Source organism: Etheostoma spectabile, chromosome 23, assembly GCF_008692095.1.
Source record: "Etheostoma spectabile isolate EspeVRDwgs_2016 chromosome 23, UIUC_Espe_1.0, whole genome shotgun sequence".
Lineage (NCBI taxonomy): Eukaryota > Metazoa > Chordata > Actinopteri > Perciformes > Percidae > Etheostoma > Etheostoma spectabile.
Window position 1 is genome coordinate 10,760,438 of NC_045755.1, and position 21,467 is coordinate 10,781,904.

The 21,467-nt window shown below is 39.7% G+C and overlaps 2 protein-coding genes across 5 annotated transcripts in view; one reads left to right on the plus strand and one right to left on the minus strand.

Annotated features, from left to right (window-relative positions):
• Window positions 1–91: 91 nt before the first annotated feature.
• Window positions 92–7,377, minus strand: ints13 (integrator complex subunit 13). Of its 2 annotated transcripts, XM_032505024.1 has the most exons (18): window positions 6,891–7,377; window positions 5,999–6,254; window positions 5,713–5,787; window positions 5,291–5,493; window positions 4,975–5,055; window positions 4,677–4,767; window positions 4,433–4,561; window positions 4,074–4,097; window positions 2,976–3,060; window positions 2,654–2,746; window positions 2,311–2,400; window positions 1,978–2,156; window positions 1,733–1,897; window positions 1,470–1,624; window positions 1,152–1,382; window positions 869–999; window positions 505–640; window positions 92–383 (listed from the first exon to the last, which is right to left on the minus strand). In XM_032505024.1, the coding sequence occupies exons 2-18, from the start codon at window positions 6,221–6,223 to the stop codon at window positions 347–349; spliced, it is 2,130 nt and encodes a 709-aa protein (XP_032360915.1). In that variant the 5' UTR covers window positions 6,224–6,254; window positions 6,891–7,377; the 3' UTR covers window positions 92–346. The 2 variants fall into 2 exon arrangements, with proteins under 2 accessions (XP_032360915.1, XP_032360916.1); XM_032505025.1 differs by lacking the exon at window positions 4,074–4,097 and having other exon boundaries at window positions 6,891–7,376.
• ano6 (anoctamin 6) overlaps window positions 5,984–21,467 on the plus strand; it is a 19,940-nt gene continuing 4,456 nt past the window's right edge. The window contains exons 1-15 of one of the 3 annotated variants that reach the window (XM_032505020.1): window positions 5,984–6,237; window positions 13,039–13,109; window positions 13,663–13,791; window positions 15,841–15,906; window positions 16,640–16,927; window positions 18,122–18,235; window positions 18,365–18,480; window positions 18,672–18,806; window positions 18,915–19,020; window positions 19,296–19,356; window positions 19,865–20,010; window positions 20,253–20,330; window positions 20,738–20,966; window positions 21,057–21,226; window positions 21,317–21,414. In XM_032505020.1, the coding sequence (XP_032360911.1) occupies window positions 15,871–15,906; window positions 16,640–16,927; window positions 18,122–18,235; window positions 18,365–18,480; window positions 18,672–18,806; window positions 18,915–19,020; window positions 19,296–19,356; window positions 19,865–20,010; window positions 20,253–20,330; window positions 20,738–20,966; window positions 21,057–21,226; window positions 21,317–21,414 (1,577 nt within the window). In that variant the 5' untranslated portion in view covers window positions 5,984–6,237; window positions 13,039–13,109; window positions 13,663–13,791; window positions 15,841–15,870. Of the gene's footprint in view, window positions 6,238–8,198; window positions 8,511–13,038; window positions 13,110–13,521; window positions 13,792–15,840; window positions 15,907–16,639; window positions 16,928–18,121; window positions 18,236–18,364; window positions 18,481–18,671; window positions 18,807–18,914; window positions 19,021–19,295; window positions 19,357–19,864; window positions 20,011–20,252; window positions 20,331–20,737; window positions 20,967–21,056; window positions 21,227–21,316; window positions 21,415–21,467 lie in introns of those variants that run through there. The other 2 variants (XM_032505019.1, XR_004327700.1) reach the window with 2 other exon arrangements.

A 21,467-nucleotide genomic window follows, 5' to 3' on the forward strand; every position in this document is an offset into this window, starting at 1 on the left:
GCAATGTATATATACTTTTCATATTAGGAAATTAAGCACTTTTTAAACTTTGAAGGCTTTTTTTGTCCAGCTTTAAGTTAAGACATCCCAATTCATGACTTCCATGTGCAACGGCAAAATTCTCTGACGGCTTTTATTGTGTTACATAATATGTAAACAGCATATCTACAAAATAATGGGTAAAAAAAAAAGTATAAATTCCTCCTTCAAAGTTCAGTCTTTGTTTTATTTGATCTCTGTGTTGGGGGGGGGGTATGAGGTGACACCAAACTCCAAGAAAACACTGTGGTCTGAAATCTCATCCTTGGCGGTGAAGCAGGGGTGAAGCAGTGGATCCCTGGAAGCATCATCTGGAGGCCTTGCCGTTTTCGTGAACATCCATCCTGTGGGATGAGAAAATAAGTCTGATTAGAACATTGGCAGCAATTTGCACACATTTGATGCCAGAGGAATATTATGCCCAGAAAGTGACAGTTGACAAATATTTCTCTCACACACACACACCCATTCTCGTCTTTGAGCTGCTGGTACAACTCAAACTTGTTGTTGACGGAGCTCACTCTTCCCACAAACTCTTGGTGCTTCCTGGAATTGGCTACAGTGATGCGATTGCTCCACATGGTGAGGAGCGAGACAGGACCTGAAGCAACAGTGAGACAAAGCCACAGATGAAAACACACATACCCTAACCCAGTAGGGCCCGAGTGATGGCATACAGCAGTTGGTGTTTGCTGGGATAAGCTCTCATTGGCACAGGCTTATACAAGTAGTTAGCATGGCTTTGCTGACACTTAATCTAGCCGGTTTGTCAATTTGCTGGAGTAGTTTCTATTAACAGAAGAAAAGAATAGTTAAGAATTGTTAGTACCCTTTGCTCTCTCTGGAGTCTGAACCTCCTCCGTGCACAGGCGCGGCTTCTTGTTGAGCGGCTCTGGAGAGTCCGGGGAATCCTTGATCACCTCAGACTCCTGCTCTTCTTTATCCAGCAGACCCTTTAATCTTCAGGTTAAAAATATTAAGACAGTGTGGCCTTATGAGAGTAGAAATCTTAATGACACATACCAATCCAAAAGCCACAGTAAAGATGATTTTTGTTACTAAATTTAGGTTATTTACAGGAATAAATACATAATCATTCGAGCACCACTGACCTCTCTGACTCCTGCCAGTTTTTGTCGTCTGTGTCCTTGCTGCCGTTTTTCTCTGTTTTGTCTTCCTTTTCCTCCCTCTTCCTCCCTCTCTTCTTCCTCTCCTCCTCCTCAGGTGGTTTGCTGCGGCAGGCGATGATGCAGTCCAATACCCGCTGGTGTCTGTCAGTGGCTCCGGCGTGAGTTTTCACTAACGTCTCCAGCTCGTTCCACATTATACGATACTGTTCATCTCTTGGGAATAATAACAACAACAATGCAGAAATATTAGGGACCCTGCTGATTGTTTACTCTCATGAATTGTGAGTTTGGGATAAATACCTCTTGGGGCCTTTGCCTCTGGATCCCACGGTGGAAATAGGGAGAGGGTCGTTCTTTCTCTCCATGTCTACCAGGTTGTAAACTGTCTTCTGGCAGGTCAGAACGTCCTCCTCAGACAAAGTCTCTTTCACAATCAGGTTAGCTAAAGGAACCACCTAGTGGAGGAAAACGGTAAGACAGGAATGAAGGATGACGATATGGGCCAACAGTCATAGTAGTGTCACCTAGAAGAACTTTAGTATCACTGCATGCGGCTCACTCACTGCCTGCATGTTGAAGATGGTGGTCTGGGAGATGATCATTGGCCAGTATCGAGTGTGGCGTTCCAGCTGAGCTTTGGCCCTCTCAGCTGGTAGTTTCCCTGAGGGATCCCGGGACGACTCTGAAACAGGCATGAGCCTGTTCTCCCTCATAAATTCACCAAAGTCCTGAAACAGAAAAATAAAGACAGTTACGATTTAAAGATTTTTATGTATATTGCAACACAGCGGGTGTGAGCTAAACGTACAGTGATGCGGTAGTCTGTCACTCGGCCCCCGCAGCCCTCGCTGATGGAGGGCGGGTCCTCCAGGGTGGAGCGGTTGCTGTTGAGCACGTGCAGGAAGATCTCGCCTCCGTGGCTGCTGAGCATGTGGCTGATGACCTTTGACCCTGACTTCCTCGGCTGCTCCAGCAGCACCGATCGCCCTGTGGTCAGTTAGAAAGAGAAATAGTCGACCAACAAGCCAAACAGTTAAGTCTGCAGATCGATTCAGGGCAATGAAATGGTGGTGGTCAGAAGCAAATGTCAATTAAGAGGCCAAATACAAGACAGATTAAAAAGCGGTTTTATCCAGCTTACCGTTGAGGAGAAAGTTTGTTAAACATGATGAGGGACGACTGTTTACGTCTGTAGGGGAGATGCGATAGGCTCCTGTACAGTAATGCAGCTCTGGGGGGGGGAATAAATTGGGTCAGTCAATGTTGCAATGAATAACTGTTCTTCACAATACAGCCTCAATGCCTAAAGGTAAGGTATTTTTCTAAATCCCAACTACTTTAAAATAGAGCTGCAACATATTCAAAAATGTAATGGCTAAAGAACAAAAAATTGGGAAAATGTCTCCCTGAATGGTGTTTAAAGCTTGAACCCATTCTTATCAAATGACAAATAAGAACTTCAGCTGTTTATGCATATACAATACCTATGCTGTTGGTTCGTGGAGTGCACCATTTCAGTGTAATCGTCTCTTTGAGTCCGTTTTCTCGAGTGCTGGTGCCGGCCATGTGCAAGTCTCCTGCATGACACAAAGATGACATAAGAATTGTTCATTCCTGATGATAACAAGGATGTCAAACAATCTGCAGACTGATTTCCTAACATGATGCCCATAAGTACAACAACAATTTAACAATTAAATCTACTTTGAGCACAACTTATTTATTTAGGTTAGTTTGAAGATTTTGGCTCGAACACAACTCAAATGCCTCATTTTGATTTATTTTTTTTGATCAAACAGTCCTTACCGCTTTTGAAGAACTCCAGGTGGGCGTCTCTGTGATGCAGGAGCTCAACGTCGTAATTGGCCGACGTGTTGGCGTGCTGCTCTTCCTGTCCATCCGCAGAGAAAATAACAAATACAGGTCAGTATGAAGTCAGCTCCTAAAATGGGCTTACTAATACACGCACAAACACACATAACACTGCTGATTTCATGTTTCAAAAGCTAAATGATAATGAACAAAGTAAAAAAATAAATAAAAAAAAGCTCTCTGGGTGACAAATGTTTTTTTTCTACTCAGATTAGAGACTAGTATTTAACGTAAATGTTCTTAAATTCACACAACACCGAGCCTACCCTTGTTTGACATTAATTAGGGATTCCTGATCTTACAAAACCAGCTCCATATAGTCCAAAAATGGGGCCTGCCAACTGCTGATCTAAAAACAAACTCTTTAATCATAACTTTTGAATGTAACAACATTCTACACCTAACAAAATTGCAGTTTTAGGACAGCTAAAAGGTGCAATCATGTATGAAAACCAGTTAGTTATCCAGACAGCACAATGGACCACACCTAGACACTGAAGGGGAAGTGAATGGGAACTAATAGGGGAAACAGAGACAAGTGGGAAATTTGGACAACTTTTAGGGTGTAACAACTGACAGACACTAACAGTATTTGATAACTCAGAAGAGGCAACACTGGTTAAAGATGTTTGGACATAAACACAGATGAATGCAACATCAAATGCGTTCTTATTATGCTTTTTTTTTTTTTTTTAAATCAGCCTTTGGCTGACCTTGTTGATTTTCCCAGAACAATTTGAATTATTTTAAAACAAATCGGTGTAGTTGTAACATTATGTAAAGTACAGGCTTTATGCTTTTCAGCAGACCCGAACCTCTACATCCCCTGGGTGTCAACATATGACCAGAGTTGCCTGTCCTTTACTGGAGCCTCACCAGCAAATCTGGAGACCAACTGTCACATCAAAACAAATTAATGACACGGTAATGTAAGCCTGTTGCAAAAGTAGAGCTCAAAACATACATTGTACACTACGTGGTGTAAACTCTGACCCTTCCTCACTTTGATGTGTGTGTGATAAGAGTACTAACCTGGTCGCAAACATTTAATGTGGGCTAGCAAAACAGAAAATACAGCATGAAACCAGCAGCAGAGTCACAGTCAAATCAACATGCAGATGAGATAAACAAAAAGATGAGGCTGTAAAGTTTTATGAGTATTTATCGATGAGGAAGGGCTCATAAAGATTAAGCAAGCAAAACATAGTGTGAAGGCTGTGAAAGAAGAGGAAAAATTAAACAAGTAAAAAGAGGGAGTGGTTCACTGCATTCTGGACATGAAAACACTTGTACTAGTATGAAAAGAAAAAAAAACATTTTAAAAAGTTTATGTGAGTTTTAATTGTGGCGAGGCATGTGCAAGGGCAGACGATGGGCAGGAAGCCCCTTACCTTCATGGGGATGTTTGTTATGGTGGTGGAAGCCAAGTCAAAGTGCTGCTGGACCAGGATGTTGAGTTTGGTGGCCAGGTGCCGCCCTGCACGAACACTGTGAACCTCGCTGGTGAGCAGAGGGGAGATCTGAGAAAACAAGAGAGGAAACGGCAGTGAGAACTAATACCTGTCACATGGTGCTAGCATTAGGGGATATGTTATCTCACAACCTCATGTGCAAGTCTTTCTTGGTAGCACCCACCTCTTTCTTTGGTCGGTCAGACACCAGTGCGTCGTCACCCTGTGGGTGGATGTGAATTAGAACCAGGTCACACTGCTGGATGGCCATCAGCCTAAAATACACAAGTTGGATATAAAAAACAAAAGCAAATGAGTCATTGATCACTTTCTCAAAAGTGATGAATCTCTCCAAATCTCTGATGTTGTAACTATAAGAGAAAGTTATCAATTCTGTATTCCAGCCAATTTTAACCATATTCAAATTAATCAATCATTTCAACAAGCGAGTGACATTTCTTTAAAGATCATCTGATACTGACCTGTCTGAACCTGCTGCCAGTTTGTTTTGTTCTAAAATAGTTTCTTGAATGCAGTCTTCCAACATGCGCACATGAGTATCACTGTATGATAAAACACAAAAAGAGCAATGTATTAGCACAATCTTAAATGACATAACACATACCAAGAGCTTAGAAGAAATGATGACCATAAGATAAGACCATACATGTACACATACAATACATGTAAAGTACAAAACAGTGACAATGTAACAAAGTTGCTAAGAGGCATATGAATCTATCAACATCTGGTGGATGTCTGCTGTTAATTTTCCGCCATGTTAATGCCAGTGTTTACCTTTTAGCGTTGGTTAGGCAGATTATACGACCCCGATTGGCAACTCTCTCAGCTGTGTCCATCAGAGTGGTGCGCCTCTCGTGCTGCAACTCTGTGATCTTGCATAACGACTCCACGGCAGCAACCAGTCCGTGCAGGATGCTGCAACACTCGGGGTCCTCATGCGGGTTTGGTGGCCCAACAGCTGCCAGAGCTGACATTAGCTGCCAGACAGGAGGAGAAACTGCATAAACATATCGCAAGTCCAATTCTGAAGAGGACTTTTGCAAACATGTCATTGATGTTTAAATTTGGCACTTTTTCAAAATGTCGAAAACTGAAAATCTAGCTTGAACTTGCAACGATAGTCACTGTATGACCTACAGTACATATTATATTGCTATTGGTACTATGTGACTGAGTTTTTGTGGGCAGTGGATTACCTCATGAGTGCTCTGGTCTTCCTGCCTCCAGCTATTCAAGATGTGGAACTCTGAATCACTCACAATGTAATTAATCTGTGTAAAAAAAAAAAAAAAGGTGTCAGAAAACGTTGCCATTGGTTCACTATAAACACTTAACTATAACACTTAATAAGCATATCTTATGTCAGGTTTCTGCTCATTGAAAACAATCATTATCTGTTTTTTGTTACATTACGCAGGTGAAAAAAATGGTGGAGAACCAGTCTGACCTAATTTCAGCCTGAGATAAAATCAGGAAGCTTACAAGTTTGTGCAGTGGATAAACATCGTAGAGGATCCGGCAGTACTCCATGGAGCACTCCACAGCACAGGTCCACAGGGACTTGGACACAGGGGCCAAAGGAATAACCCCCTGACCTCGACTCTTCGTCAGCACGTCGCACTCAACCTGCTGACGACTTGACTCTGCCATGTAGGGACAGTGGTCCACCACAAAAACTGTCTTGTGAGACACTGAGAACATTTTCATTTTGCAAATCTGCTGTGAGTAGCCTCCTGATCTGTAACAATAAAAGTACACCAGCGTAAAATTTAAATAAATACATACACACAGCCTTACATAAATTATACAAGTTAACACCTAACTAACAGCACAACAAAACTACGCCTGGGTATACAGCATGTACGCATATTATCTGTATAACAACAATCAACTTTACATTAGATAAAGACAGGCACATTGTACAAATTGTACTTATAAAACTTAGTTTAAAAAAATATAACACCACATCATTCACATTTAGTTTAATATGTATGAATAATATTAAATTTAATTTTTTGTTCAAGTACATTTACATATACTAGGAATGTACCCTCTGCATTAAACCTATCCCACCAACTAGAAGTAGGCAGCTATAGTCCGGGGACCAACTCCATTTGTAATGCCAGTCCTAGTACGTCGAGAGCAATGGCAGACGTTCCCTAACATGTTCTGTGTTCTATGTGGTGGCAGGAAACCGCAGCACCCACGCGGACATACTGAGAACATGCAAACTCCACGCAGAAAGCCCTTGGCCAAACTGCGGACTGAAACGAGTACTCAGCGTGCTAAAAGTAGTACTTGACGTGGTTGCTGGTGGTGGATACACTTAGTTGTTTAACATTTCTAAATATTGCCATTGCGAATGTCAACTCACCTGGAAAAAAAAATCTTCAAATTGTCTGAACCGGCTGAAACCCGGGGTTAGTCTAGTTAGTTGACCAATAAACGGACTGTTTGAGTACCGAACCAGAATTAGTCTCAGGACATGCTATTTACTAACAACTCAAAATCGTTAGAAAGAGAACATGACTGACGTTAACTGTTACTTGCTAAAGGAGCATGTCGGTGGCCGCCGCGTTAGCCTCTTAGCTAACACAAGCCCGGAATCATTGTTTGCTGATTCACGCTTATTAATAGCATTATATCGTTACAAATCCACCCATTATAGTATTTTTCTTATACTAAACGGAATGTTTTATATTTGATCCACCTCGGGATGATCGTTACCTAACTATTTTACACACTTGGAATGACTAGCACAAACAATACAATACATTTCAAAACCGTGTCAAGCTAGCAGGTTTGTTATTGGCGGAAATATGTTCTGTGGTGTTCCGTCACCGTTTTCCTTCCCCTGATCACGGAAACCTTGTCCCTGTTTTTTTCTTCTTTTTTTTCCACTGTCAATGCTGGTTGCTGGACCGTACTGTTAAATGGTTCCCGAGCCGCCCCCTTTTGTTACTACATAGTTTACATATGGTTTATAAATATATAGGTTTTTTTGCGTTTACCTGTTATACAGCAACGGATTGAAACTTGAAATATTGGATTTAAATTATGGCTTTGCCCCAGGTAAACATGTTATCATTACGGGCTGAACGGAAATATTTTTGAAGTTTCAATCCGCCGCCGCTGATCCTCAAACTTTTTCACTCACTTTAATGTTTTCAAGAAATAAATTGTGCTATATATATTAACACAATAATTTTGGCAAACAAAAACAACAAAGCTACTAAAATTTTAATTATGCCCATATTTTTACTTAATGTATTTTCTATTTATTCTTTGCTGAACCTTGCACGTTTTGTGTTATTTCATTCATTATTGATGTTTTTTCTTGTGTTTTGCTTTCATGTTTTGTTGTTTTATGTATCGGGTTGAAAAACAGTAAAGTAGTTTATTTGCATAACGCTGATATAAAGAAGGAAAAAACAGCTCACGGTGCTGATATCAGCCTAAAAATATGGGGTTTGTTTAGGAGAATGTCACAAACACAATATGTAATGTAAAAGTAATATAGGCCTACATTTCCCTACCAATTCGATGCTATGCGTTCGCGCGTCAATTGGTAACAACTAACTTCTTCAGAGGAATGAAGTGGGCGTACCTTGAGCTGTCAAATGTGGCTAGACTGCATCAACACCCTCCTCCTCCTCCTTCTCATGTATTCTTCTCCGCCTCCTGCGACCCCACCCGCATGATTTTCTATTCTCAACAAGTCCCAACTTGAGCAAAACTTTATGTGGCCGATAGGAAATTGAGTTGAGAAATAAAGCAAGAATGCGCAGAGAATAAGGCTGCGCTTAAAGCCATATATATAGGCTATACTAGAGCAGGCCTTCGGAGAGGTAAAGTTGAGTTGTTTTCGGTGATGTGACTGGAATCCCCCCGACAAGGACTATGAACGATAACGACATCTTCGAGATGGACTCCGTGTGTGAGACAGATGAGTTGGAGGGTGAAACTGACGTCGGCATGATAGACGAGGAAGTTGGTAAAAGAACAGTTTTGAGATTTGTTGTCTTAGTGTGCATGTGGTGTACGCTGTGTAGATTTCATCACAGCCATGTGGGGTACTGTAACGTTACGTGTTGAAATATACATCAAGTATTATGGCATAACATAGGCTATATAGGCTACAGTGTGCCATAGATTACTCACCTCTGGGACAGTTACATTAGCATCCACCCACATACTCATTCATTCATCGCTGGGCCTTAATGGGTGTAACCCCCCCCCCCCCCCCCCCCCCTTCTTTTCTTGAGTATTTTTCACTATATTTTAGATGAAAATCCTCTACTTTTGACTCCAATACATCTATTTGAAATTAAGTTGCTGTCATACATTGATTGTACATACAAAACATATGGTCAATTAAAAATTGCAGTTTTATTTGCTACTCATCTATGTTTAAAGTAGCCCAGTTTAAATGAGCTTCAGTTAATAGAAAATGCCACTGACACGTACCATAGCACTGCCGTATAAGGGGCTTTCACTTTTGTGCTTTTTTAAAGAAACGCATGGTTCAGGATTTCCCTGTCATGTTTAAAGACTAGATGGTAATAGAAGTAAATGATCAGAAGCAATGAGGAGTCTGTTCAACAATCCGATCATTCCCGCTGCATGTGTAGCAGAACAACTGTGGAGGTGTGGTGTGCACATTTTCAAGAGGACCCGAGCTTACGCCACCATTTCTGCATTACAAATATATATGTAGATAACAGATGTTGGGCAATCATTAGTTTGATAGGAACCACCCAAATCAGAGACCTTCTGCCTATTTTATAAATGTCTGAAAAGAACCGCCCAAAACAGAGCCCTTCTGCTTATTTCATAAATGTCTGATGTGGGTCAGTAAGTCTAGAACTGATGGCCTCTCTCCACACTGTTTAGTTTCTTACAGTCCTGACGCTAAAATCTGAAACAGCAACTTAACTTTGGAATAGAGTAACTATAGTGTTAGAAACCTACACCTATAGTACAGTATGTTACAGCTGTCAGCCCCTACACTTGTCCTTTTATGGGAACGATTTTCAAAACAGTAAGTTCCTTTGAGTCTTGTCTTGTCCGTAACCACATGTCTAGTAATGCATGCATTTTTTACTCACAGCTCAGTGAGAGACAAATGGTCCTTTGGGTTAACTTTGACAGTCGTGAGAAATATGTAGAAGGCCGTTGACCATATGGAAATGACCAATGCTTTTCACTCTGGATCACAAAAGGGCATGTTTGTTGCAGTCTTTGATGCTGGGAACAGCACAAATGATCACTGGCTCAGATACTACTTCTTTTCAGTTCGTAGTTAGTTTCATGTGCAAAATGAACACTATGCTGATACAGGAAATGTACCCAACACATTTGTGCAGTAAACCACAGAGATCTGCCAGGGTTACTTTAGGTCAGTGCCTATTTGGAGAGAGCAAGGTCTCCACAGCTGGAAGCATGTTTTAAATATTGGTTATCTTATTTCAGATGCAAAACAGACAATTATAGGCACTAACTGCTAATACTTAGCCAATACATTAGGGTTCCTGTAAAATAAATTACTCTCTACTTCTACATAAATGCCTACAGAAAGCAATTTGCTGTCTGAGGATAAGAAGGACACTTGGCTGTGGCTTGCATTAAACTCATAGAGTTAAGTGTTTTCCTTTAGATCCAATACATTGTGTATGCATGTACTTTCATTCTGCACCAAATTAAAAATTAAAATCCAGTTTGGCACAGCTGTTTCTGTTAAAGATGTTTGTTTGTTCTGCCTTTATTATTTAGCGAGTTGTCATGGAAGATGTTCTCTGGAGAGGAAGTGAGATGTTTGTTGCGGACAGCTTGTGGCCATTCAATGCTTATCAAAAAGAATCGTATGTACTCAGTAGCCGGTGCACATTTGATTTATTCTATACACTAAAGTAGTGACAGTAGAAAAAAAAATATCTGGGTATGATAGTGTGACCTCTAGTCAGCAGCAACCAACTAAAACACATTGATGAGACCCATCATACAGACACATGATACAGCTTACTATGAGGATTGAGGTCAGTCTAAACAGGCAGATAAATAGTAACCAGCTGTTAATAAATGCATTTATCTGGTTCATGTCTTATGTCAAAATACTGATGGACTTTTTGTAGAATGTCAAGCTTCGGCTGTTCTTCTGAAGGAAAATCTCATTTGATTATTTGAAGAGGGATTCCACAGTGAAAGTTTCCCAGTGTGTTACTAAGGCCAGTGTTTTGAAAACAACATCTGTCTTCAGTTAGGTTTGTCATATCCCTTCACTTTATATGGAAAGATTACAGGACTTTCCATAGTGAATGTAATTTCATCTGTCAATTAAAAAATGTGGTTTGTAATGTAATGAGGCATAAAACAATGCACAAAGTAGCTGATGATAATGTTTTTGTTTGTAGTCAGTTCTGTGAAAACTGAGTTCAGATTTCTTAATGAATATTTTGCTGCAGTACATGTTGTTAATGGGCTGTGTTTACGACACTGCTTTAGTGGTGGTGATTTCTTATTTTTCTTTCCACGAAGTAATATAGTATTGTGGTGAGTGTACAGTTGTGTGAAAGGCAGTACAAAAAAAAAAGCAGCAACAACAGCATGAGGTTTGGTAAGACAGGCTCATAAAAGGAGGGTCACTGGTTCCAACCCTCAGACTGTTTTGGAAATGAGTAACAGTTACACTTTGTGCCGCTTCAGTGGGCACCTCTGAGGGAATACATGAATATTTTCCTGGGCAGCGTTTGACTGTAGGAATGTTAGAATGAGCAGCAATGTGAAGGACTCCTAATGTCAGCACCACCTTCACTGGCACGTAAAGATAAAACAATACAGCCACGCTCAAAGCTCTGTGCGGCAGTATAAGCACAGTGGCAGTCTGAGAACAGCTGTTATTCTTTACAATTTATGTAAACACATAACATAACTGTGTCATACTTGCTGTGTCGCTTAGGGTCTGATTAACTCAGCTGTTGTTCAGTTAAATCAGAATCCGTAAAAGGCTTAAACTGTAACTGGGTGCGACGTTGGACCTGGTTGCTCTGTTGTAACAAGCAGAGATTCTGCTGAATGCAAGGAAATACCAGCTGAAGCAGATGATTGATGATGTAAGACCTGTGCGCCCCCCAGGTGACTCAGAGGAGGGTCACATAACAATTGACCTCTCTAATTTTCCGTTGAACTCTCCTAGGAAAAGAATTTGGTAGAGCTGCAAACATTAATCAATAAATTGTCAAATATTACATAATCACCAACTATTTTGATAATCTGTTAATCAGTTTGATTTTTTTTATGAGAAAAGAAAGGTTAAAAATCTCTGATTCCAACTTTTTAAATGTGAATGTTTTGAAGTTTCTTCACTCCTAAATACTAATACTGAAGGACATATTTTTCACCAAAAGACCAAGCAACTAACTGATTAATCGAGAAAATAATCAACATATGAAAATATTTAACAGATTAGTTTCTATGAAAATAATGGCTAGTTGCAGCCTAGAAGTTAGAAATACCATATAGTACCATATTTTGACCCTGCAATGGTGCACTATCAATCATCATGAAAATACAAGATTAACATAAGAAGCTGCATCCAGACCTGTTTATTGATCGCCAGACAGATTATTTTAAGAGGATGGAAGAATGAAGGGGATCCAGATCCAGAAGTGGGCTTCTTAGATGCTGACGGCTTAAAAAAAAAAATTCAAAAGTTCATGTTGTGAGTTTTGTGTTTTTTGTTTTTTTTTAAGTTAATCCCCCAAAAATACAATAGTATTATAGAATTACAGGGTGAATTGGTCTTGTAATACATCCATTATTTATCTGTTTTTTTACTTATAGCCTCGGGTGAGAAAACAGCTCACAGGTTGCTCAAGGTCCTTTACTTCTGACAACAAACGGACCTTAACCGACGAAGTGTGTCAAATGAGCAGTAGCTTTTCTCTCTGGCATTCAAAAGAATTTGAGATGATGTGTTTTTACATAATATTAACATCCTCTATCATCATCATATCTATCTATTCATTTTTTTAAAGTTTAACATTTTTATCTTTGTATGATCGGCATGAAGGCAACACTAATATAATGCTAGTTAAGTTACAGCAATTAGCATTACGATAGTGTTGCCTTCATGCCGATCATACAAAGATAAAAGTGTTAGACTTTTAGAAATTAATAGATGATGGCGCTGTAAAAGTTGATAGTAACAGTAAAAGTAATATCAAGTCTTTGAACAATAAATGTTATTGAAATTATTACTCTATTAAATAACTATACACAACCATGAAACAAAACTACATCAAATGTAATATAGATACAAATACAGTATGTATAAAATATCTGCCAGTAAAAGTTGTATTTTATTAGTTACTGCATTTCCTTTTTGCATAAATGCAGATAATAACACATCTGTGATGATAGTATTATCCACTGTCGAGCTCAAGGAAATATCCATCTAATTTGGGGTTTCTTTGTTTATTATCATGCCTGTATTCCCATTTATGTGTTTGTTCTGATTTTCACAGTTTACCTTGAGGAGTTTTTACCAACATATCACAGTTTTGAAGGTGGAACAAATGTCGCCAAAGCACATCTGGTGAGTCAGCACAATAATGTTGGTGTCAGCTACAGTAGCCGCAAATCAATGAAATGTACCCTATGTATATGGGGTGTAGATTGACTCATTGATCTTTTAATTAAGTTGTCATACTGTCCAGGTGCCTAGCCTACATGCAGGAAGACATATCGCTTGTATGTTATAAAATATATTATGCATAGATACATATACACCTGAATTTGCTATAACGACTGTTATAAATATAATCTTCTAAACTTTTCTCAAGGCACAGTTATTTAGCTAAAAGTTGGCGCATATTGAAGTCACTTTGCATGTAGTTGCATACGCTTATTAGATCTTTTTTTTTACTCTGATTGTGTGGAGGGGAAGAGAGAGAGAAAGGGCGGGTATCATAATGTTTGTTGACACTTCCTACTTTTCCTGCATGGCCCATATCGCATATCTCTTCCCAGACATTCCACACACAGATCTTCGTCTCTTCACTTTGTGCAACATGTACGGTATTATGGAGGAAGAAGAGTACGAGTTTCACGCCGTAGACTTACCTGATGAGCCTTATTTTTGCCCTCAGGTAGAGTTTAATAACAAACCTGACTCCTTATTCTTCAATGACGGTGTGAGGAGGATTGACTTCATCCTGGTCTATGAAGATGAGGATAAGAAGGATTTTGACAAGAGGAATGTGTTCCAGCGGCGCAAAGTAGGTCTCTCATTTTTTAAAATCTTTTTCAGTTGGGTGGTTCAGTACACTACATCAGATTTGTATTTTAACTATTGCAAACGATGCTCACATAAAACTTAGTACCAAGTGTTTTACTCAGAAAAAAAAATCTGTAAAAGGTGATATGCTTTTTTAATAGTATTTGTGTGGTATTTTTTAGCCTTTATTAGATAGCGTACAGTAGAGAGGTAACAGGAAGTCTGGGGAGAGAGAGGAAGAGGGTGACATGGCCACAGCCGGACTCAAACCTGTCAGCCTTCCAAATCCTGAGGCATAGAGTTTTTAAATAAAGTTTTGGAAGCAAATCATTAGTCTTAATGAATACCATATTTCTGTCAATGGAAGTGGTGGTCTTCTCATAAAGTGCCTTGTGTGTTTTATTAGACATACAAACTCTATTGTTGTTTCTGTCTATTTGCAAAGAGAGTTTTTATTTGCATTAGGATGGCAGTGTATGACTTTAAAGAGACTGCACTTGACACTCGGTAGGCATCCCATTTCACATGAAGCATTGATATTTGACGAGTTGGTAAATGGTCTGTGGAGGAAATACCAGACCACTTTTATTTACAAAATAAATTAGTGTACGTACAGTATGTGTATATGTTCACAGATCAAGGAGACTGAGACTGAGACATAATGACATACCCAGATGTGTTGTTTGTTGCTACATGTACCAATGTCTTACACAATAGGTTTCCAGTGAGGGATGTGTAATATAATGCTTTGCTCCACAGACTTTAAAAACTGTTACCTGCAGTGTTGCAACCATAACCCAACTTTTTGAAATGGAGACCGTGCCCTGTGGAAGCTTAAATTATTGTAACAGTTGACAAACGCTTAGGGTTTTAATGGGTGAAAAAACATACTCATAACATAGATACATTACATGATGGATATGTTGTTTTCCTGCAGCACTGAATAGATGTGATAGGTGTAGCCATGCCTTGTAACTCACAAGGTACGCACCACTATAGAAGCTGATCAGCCAGTTTCAGCCAGTTCCTCTAAAAAAGGCCGGCTGGTAGAGCTGTTGCAAGCCCGAGCTCATGAGTTTCCACGTCCATAATCATGCCAAAGCAAATTAAATCCCACAAGGAAAGAGGAGTGCAACAGTCTCTAGCAGGCAACCTCTTTACTTTGTTTATCCAGAAGCTAACCTGATCAAACATAAGTTGCAAAACCCTTTTTTAATTTGACTGCTGGAGGGGCGTGGTCCAGTTCAGATCGTGCTAGGCTGAATTGTTATTTAAAAAGGTTATGTTATTGTCTAAATGTCTGTGCACAAATCTAACTGAAAGCAGGGTTGGCTAAACAAACAATGACGATATTTGACTTTGACTTTGTCAGCAGTCTCTCAACGGTATTTAATGGGGCTGACATCATAGGGTTAACAATGTGTAAAGGAGTCACATTAAAGTTTGTATTCATCCTGAAAGATTGAATTGCCGTGAATGATGATGACATAGCTAATCAAATACAAAGTTTAAAAGCATATTGATTAGCTCCTTTCAATATTAATACTTGTTCATGCTAATTCAGTGCTTTTTTTCCGTGTGTTTTTTGTTTTTGGAAAGCTGCGCTCAGTTCAAAGAGTGTATCCTGGACAAGAACCTGCTCTGACATGCGTCCAGTATCACCTCTATGCAGTGTAAATAATGCCCTTGTTATGGAAAAAAAATGTCCAAATAAATAAGCTGCGAACTCTGCCATTTTCTTTACATAAATATAATTAGTCATTTTAAAGCAACAACATTGACACATTGGATCTTATAAAGGTTATGAAGGTGATTGTGTGTTGGCACATTCTGTACATGCAATTCTACAATATGAATAAATCATGACCTTCCGTGTAGATACAGATGATCACCCCAGGCAGTCCTTCGACGAACGCTCACAGTATTTACACTGCAGGCTTGGCACATAAGTCATAACTTCAGGACATCCGGTACAGAAATGAAATCACATTGACCAGAGAGCTTCAAATCAGAAAGCTTTTTCAAACCTTTTTTTGTGTTCTTCTTGTAGAGGCGGCGAGAAACCTTTGAGGCCAGCTTGATGAAGATGGGAATGGAGCTGGAGGCGACACAGTCTGTAAGTAGATTACACTTTCTGGAAGGTCCTTTTCAGGGACTGAAGTTAACTTTTTTGGCCACCAGCCACTGTGGCAGGTGGATTTTAAAATCCACTAGCCACACAGGCTTTTTACCAGCCATTTCTTTGCCTCATAAAGATGAAATACAGGAAATGCACAAGCATCGTTCTTGAACTTGTTAAGATTACACATTTAAGTGCTGTCAATTTATTAACGATATCATTATAATTAATGACTCTTATGAAACCTATTTTTTATCTTTTTATTCAATGATTTCCCCTGTCAGAGACAGTTGTCATATCCCGACTGCTCCTCTGAGTCCACCTCTTTCTCTGAGCCATACACACGATCGTCACAGCGTACATTTGTTCTGCACTGTTGTCGTAAACCAGCACTTCACGAACCTTGCGCTAACTGTCCTCTTTCTTTGAATCATCCTCATCTTTTTGTTGCTTGTTTTAGCCGGCCTCTTCACCCCAGTAATGCGCCACTACATTTTTAGATCATATCCAAGCAAATGGCGGATTTGGTTCAAATGTGGAAGAACAATGTCAAAAAAATAACCCTGAATCACTCAATTCTCATTGGCTGCCAAGGTGACAGGTAGATTGACAGTTTTAGCCGCCAATGGCAAAATTCACCCGCATTTGGCACGTGGTTGGATGTTAATTTCAGGCCTTGCTCCTCTTACTGTGTTGCATACTTAAAGCACTCCTTCTTTGTGTTCTGCAGGTGACGGATGACAAACTAATGTTTTTGAAAGTCCACATGCCGTGGGACATACTGTGCACATACGCCGAGGTCCTGCACATCAAGCTTCCCATCCAGCCCAATGACCTGTCGTCCCGCCCCTCCCCGTGGCGCTTTTTCTCCTGCATTACCAAGTATTTCTACCCCAACGAAGACCTGATCACCAAGCAGACCGAGTTCTTCACCGCCCCCTTTGAGAAAAAACGTCTGGAGTACTTCTGCGTGAGGGACAAAGATCTCTTCTTCACTGCGGCCATGAGGAGTAGAATGGCAAGTGGTCACATGTTGTTGCAGTCAGTTCCGGCTGCCTGCCACTTCTTTTCATACTTCAGTTTTATTTTGATGTAGCTGTATGGTTGCAAACAGCCTGAGCTCAACAGATGAATTAATTTAATGTTAAAGTGCATATATTATGCATCTTTGGCTTTTTCCCTTTACTTTAGTGTATTATATATCTTTTTTTGTGCACGTTATAGGTTTACAAAGTGAAAAAGCACAAAGCCCCCTCCCCCCCCAAAGGGACTTACCATCTTCCAGAGAAAACACTGTTCACAAACGGCTCCAAACAGCTCTATTGTAGTCCAACTTTTACTTCTGTGACAAACGTGCATCATTTTGTAACACACGTTTTAATGCTTGTCTAGCTGCTAGCGTGGCACGCCCTCATACTCTGCTTCATAATGGCTAGTTGTCCGTGTCACTGTCTATGGAACTGCGCATGTGCAACTCCCAACAAAGATGGAATAGATGTGTGATAATTCACTCTGTAGCTAAAACAGAGAGCTCAACACACAGGGTGAAAAGAGGAGCAGCAGCAATGTGCATTAAAACAAAATATGGTGTTTGGAGGCATGAACCATCAAACCGTAGACAGTTAAAGAAATGGACCAACAGATCCCGTTGCTCTGGACGGAGACCAGTGAAGGATATTAGAAGCACTTTTCCGGTGATAGCCGAGCGTTACTGCGCAGCCTCCAACTGAGCTTGAAGACGTAGATGTGACGTGAGCAACCTGTATGAAAGTCTTCTGGTAGCTGTGCCTAAAGTCTCAGTTATTCCCAATGTTGCAGAGATGGAGAGCGTAGGTATATGTTAGATAACATAGGCACAGGCTAATTACTGTTTACTAAAATGCTAGTTAACATTAGTAATTAAACCTAAACAGCTAATGTAAGTCCAAACAGTCTGCAAACTTCTCCTGGCAATATGGTAGCGCATTCATTTAGAACAGTAAACAGTCAGTTTCACCAAAACTCCTTTATTTTGTGTCCTACATCACTTTTTTATGGACATCCTGCAGCCAATCAGAATCGAGTTTTCACCCAGACCATGTTATAAACTGTATTATACTCTATGCTTGTTTGATAATATTGTATCATACAATATTCATAAACAAGTTATATGTAACTAGAAGTTGTATGAACAGATTATTAGCATAAAAATAAAAACCTCATCTTTTTCCAGGCGAATTACATCCTGTGTCGTGCCCCTTATGAAATACGGGGGAGCATAAAGAAGTTTGGCGTCAACAAACTGCTAGATGGTGGAGTGTACAAAGCTGCCTATCCCCTTCATGATGTAAGTTACATTTGACAGTCATATTAGGTATGGCTTATGCCTTTTTTCGTCTGGAACAATAATATTTAGCATGATGTTATGCTATTAGTGAACTAATAATTAAAACATTCCTGCTGTTGGTTATTTCAGTGCAGGTTCAATGTGAAGTCCAAAGAGGAGGGCTGCCCCAACGAGAGATACCTGCTCTACGAAGAGTGGGCTCATCCCAAAAGCTTCTACAAGATGCAACCACTAAACCTCATTAGGTGAACACAGTCTTTTGTGTTCTTGTAACAAAAATGAACTTAAAGCAGGAGCACGACTCTCTCATGGCAGTGTTTCACTGAAAAGCCTTCAGCCCTGTGTCTTCTTGTTCAAGCAAGAACAAACAAAGTCCTTTTTGTAACAAAGTGAATAGTAGAGCCAAAGTAGATACAACTTTTTTTTTCCCCCACAGGAAGTATTATGGGGAGAAGGTTGGCATTTACTTTGCCTGGTTGGGTTTCTACACGAGAATGCTCGTTCTGGCTGCCGTTGTTGGACTGGGTTGTTTCATTTATGGATACAAGACTCAAGAAACCAGCACCTGGAGGTACATTTCCTTGTAGATTTCAAATGTTAAACTTCTAATTAAATGATGTGTCAGAATTTGGAGATTTTCCTGTCTAATAAGCTATGTTTTGTGTTTGGATGACTGCAGCAAAGAGGTGTGTGACCCTGAAATTGGAGGAAAGATTGTGATGTGTCCACAGTGTGACAGAGAATGCCAATACTGGATGTTGAACAGCACGTGTGAATCTTCAAAAGTAAGTCAACAGTAATTTGGAATTTCAAGAATGTTTTTCACTTTTTTACTCCCACTAATGCCTGTCAATATGCAACGGACAAAATTAAGAATTGTTGTGGTAAAGGCAGTTCTTACTGCACAGTGTGTGATACAGTTGCAGACTTTGCATATTTAATTATGCCTGGCTGCTATTATTCACAGTGGCACAGAACCAGTTTAGTTTGAAACTGATTTGCATGTAAGCAGGGTAGGACTGTAATATGGTTGACGGCCATGTTTCTCTTTTTCTTTTAGAAACTATGCATATTTGATAACTTTGGAACCTTGGTGTTTGCAGTTTTCATGTCTGTCTGGGGTAAGTTGTATTCAATGTCAAAAAGATGCCAGGTGTTGGCTTCTTTCAAGTTCAAGTTTCCCATTAAGCAGATGCAGCCATGCTAATATCACTAACTTTGAGAGAAGTTTCATTTAGAAGTAGTCTGTACCCATGACCTTCCACTTCCGGGATTGCTCTGTTGCTGCTGGGAAATTAAATTTCAAAAAATGTTCTTTTCAGTCGGTTATCTTCTGCTTTCTGTTGGAATTTTAAACTCCGGTGGATTTATGTCAAGGACAATGGTTAACTGGTCCTCAGCTCTCTGCAAGGGTAAATACAGACAGCTAGCTAGACTATCTGTCCAAGACTATCTGCTGTGTGGATTAGTGCGAGACTAATTTAGAAGTGGCTATGTAAAATGTTTATTTTGTCCTCATCTTTGGCACCATTAAAGGCAAACAGTAACAAGAAGCCACGCACATAATACTGTGTATATTTAGATGTTTCCTTCTTAATTATTATTGCCCTGTGTGTTTTCTTTCTTTAGTAACTCTGTTCCTGGAGTTTTGGAAGCGCTACCAGGCGGAGCTGGAGTACACGTGGGACACTGTTGAGTTTCTGGAGCAGGAAGAGCCGCCTCGTCCGGAATATGAGGCCAAGTGTATCTATGAGAGGAAAAACCCTGTCACAGGGGTAAATCACACACACAGACTACTTCTCTATTATATTATTTTACTCTTTTTGAAACTAATAAGATCAAACTAAACCAGCCAAGAAGAAAAAAAACGAAAATGGGTTTATAGGGATTCAAACTCGTTTACTCAGTTTTTCAAGTATTAACTATTTGGGGATACTATGTTGACAGAAATAGTTTTTTAAGTCTACCCATGTTGTTGTTAAAATCCACTATTTTACAGTGTTTGTGTGTGATTTAGGTAAAAGAAAAGGTGCCCTATACAGCCTGTGGACGATGTGTTCGAGTGTCAATAGGAATTGGGACAGTCTTATTTTGGGTAATGTACATAAATAAAATTTTTACTTCAAATTGTAGTATTGCTGTATTTTACCTGTTTACACCTAACAAGTTCCTAAGAATTTCCTGTGGATAAAATATAAATTTGGTTCTAATTAAGGGATAAATACTCATTTATTTGATAGCAAAGGTTGATTTAAACTGATGTAAATATTTATTCATCACCTATTCATTATTGATAACTCTCCATTTCTTTAGAATTGTTTCTGTAGCTGACATGAATGAATATATGACTCTTAAGTTATTGTAATTGTTTAATATGTTAATTAGAAGTACACCAATTGAACATAATTTCTACTTTACTTATAATTAGTACAAAATTCAGCATTCCTTCTAGGAAATTTCTTGGAAATAATTAACATGAATGTATCATTGTTCGTCCCTCAGATTCTGTTGATCCTGGCGTCCATTGTGGCCATCATCGTCTATCGCCTGGCTGCATTTTTTGCCTTCTCAGCTAAACTCAGAACTCAGGACCTGAAGGAGTTGGAACCCTTAAAGGAGTACGTGTCTCCTCAGATGGCCACTTCTGTCACAGCCTCCCTCATTAGCTTTGTTATAATTATGATCCTTAACATTCTCTATGAGCGCGTCGCCATCTGGATCACCGACTTTGGTAAGTTTGAATTGTACTTCTGCCCAATATTGACTTGCATTGACTTGCATGGATTAATCCTGAATCCTCTTTTATCTGACCCAACAACAGAGCTTCCGCGGACCAGGACAGACTATGAGAACAGCCTGACCATGAAGATGTTCCTCTTTCAGTTTGTCAATTATTACTCCTCCTGTTTCTACATCGCCTTCGCCAAAGGGAAAGCGGTGGGGTATCCTGGAGATCCTTCTTATATCTTGGGAAAATACCGCAACGAGGAGGTACAGTTTGATCCATCTGGCTCTTACATGTCTAACTCACTCACTGGTCATTCTTGACTCTTGCTTTGTGTCTTGTTGTCCTGTGTCCAGTGTGATCCTGGTGGTTGTCTGATTGAGTTGACGACTCAGCTCTCTATCACCATGGGTGGAAAAGCCATCTTGAACAACATCCAAGAGGTCTTGCTACCGTAAGAAGTCAGAATCTAAGACCAATTTTATGTAAAATATAGACAGAAACATA

What these genes read in the sequence shown, in the direction of transcription:
- ints13 (XM_032505024.1), bottom strand. Translation starts at nt 6,223, where the DNA reads ATGAAAATGTTCTCAGTGTCTCACAAGACAGTTTTTGTGGTGGACCAC. An exon ending in TGACAGACTACCGCATCACT is followed by an intron (nt 1,898 to 1,977) that starts GTACGTTTAGCT and finishes TTTCTGTTTCAG; the next exon opens with GACTTTGGTGAATTTATGAG. An exon ending in AACTGGCAGGAGTCAGAGAG is followed by an intron (nt 1,000 to 1,151) that starts GTCAGTGGTGCT and finishes TTTAACCTGAAG; the next exon opens with ATTAAAGGGTCTGCTGGATA.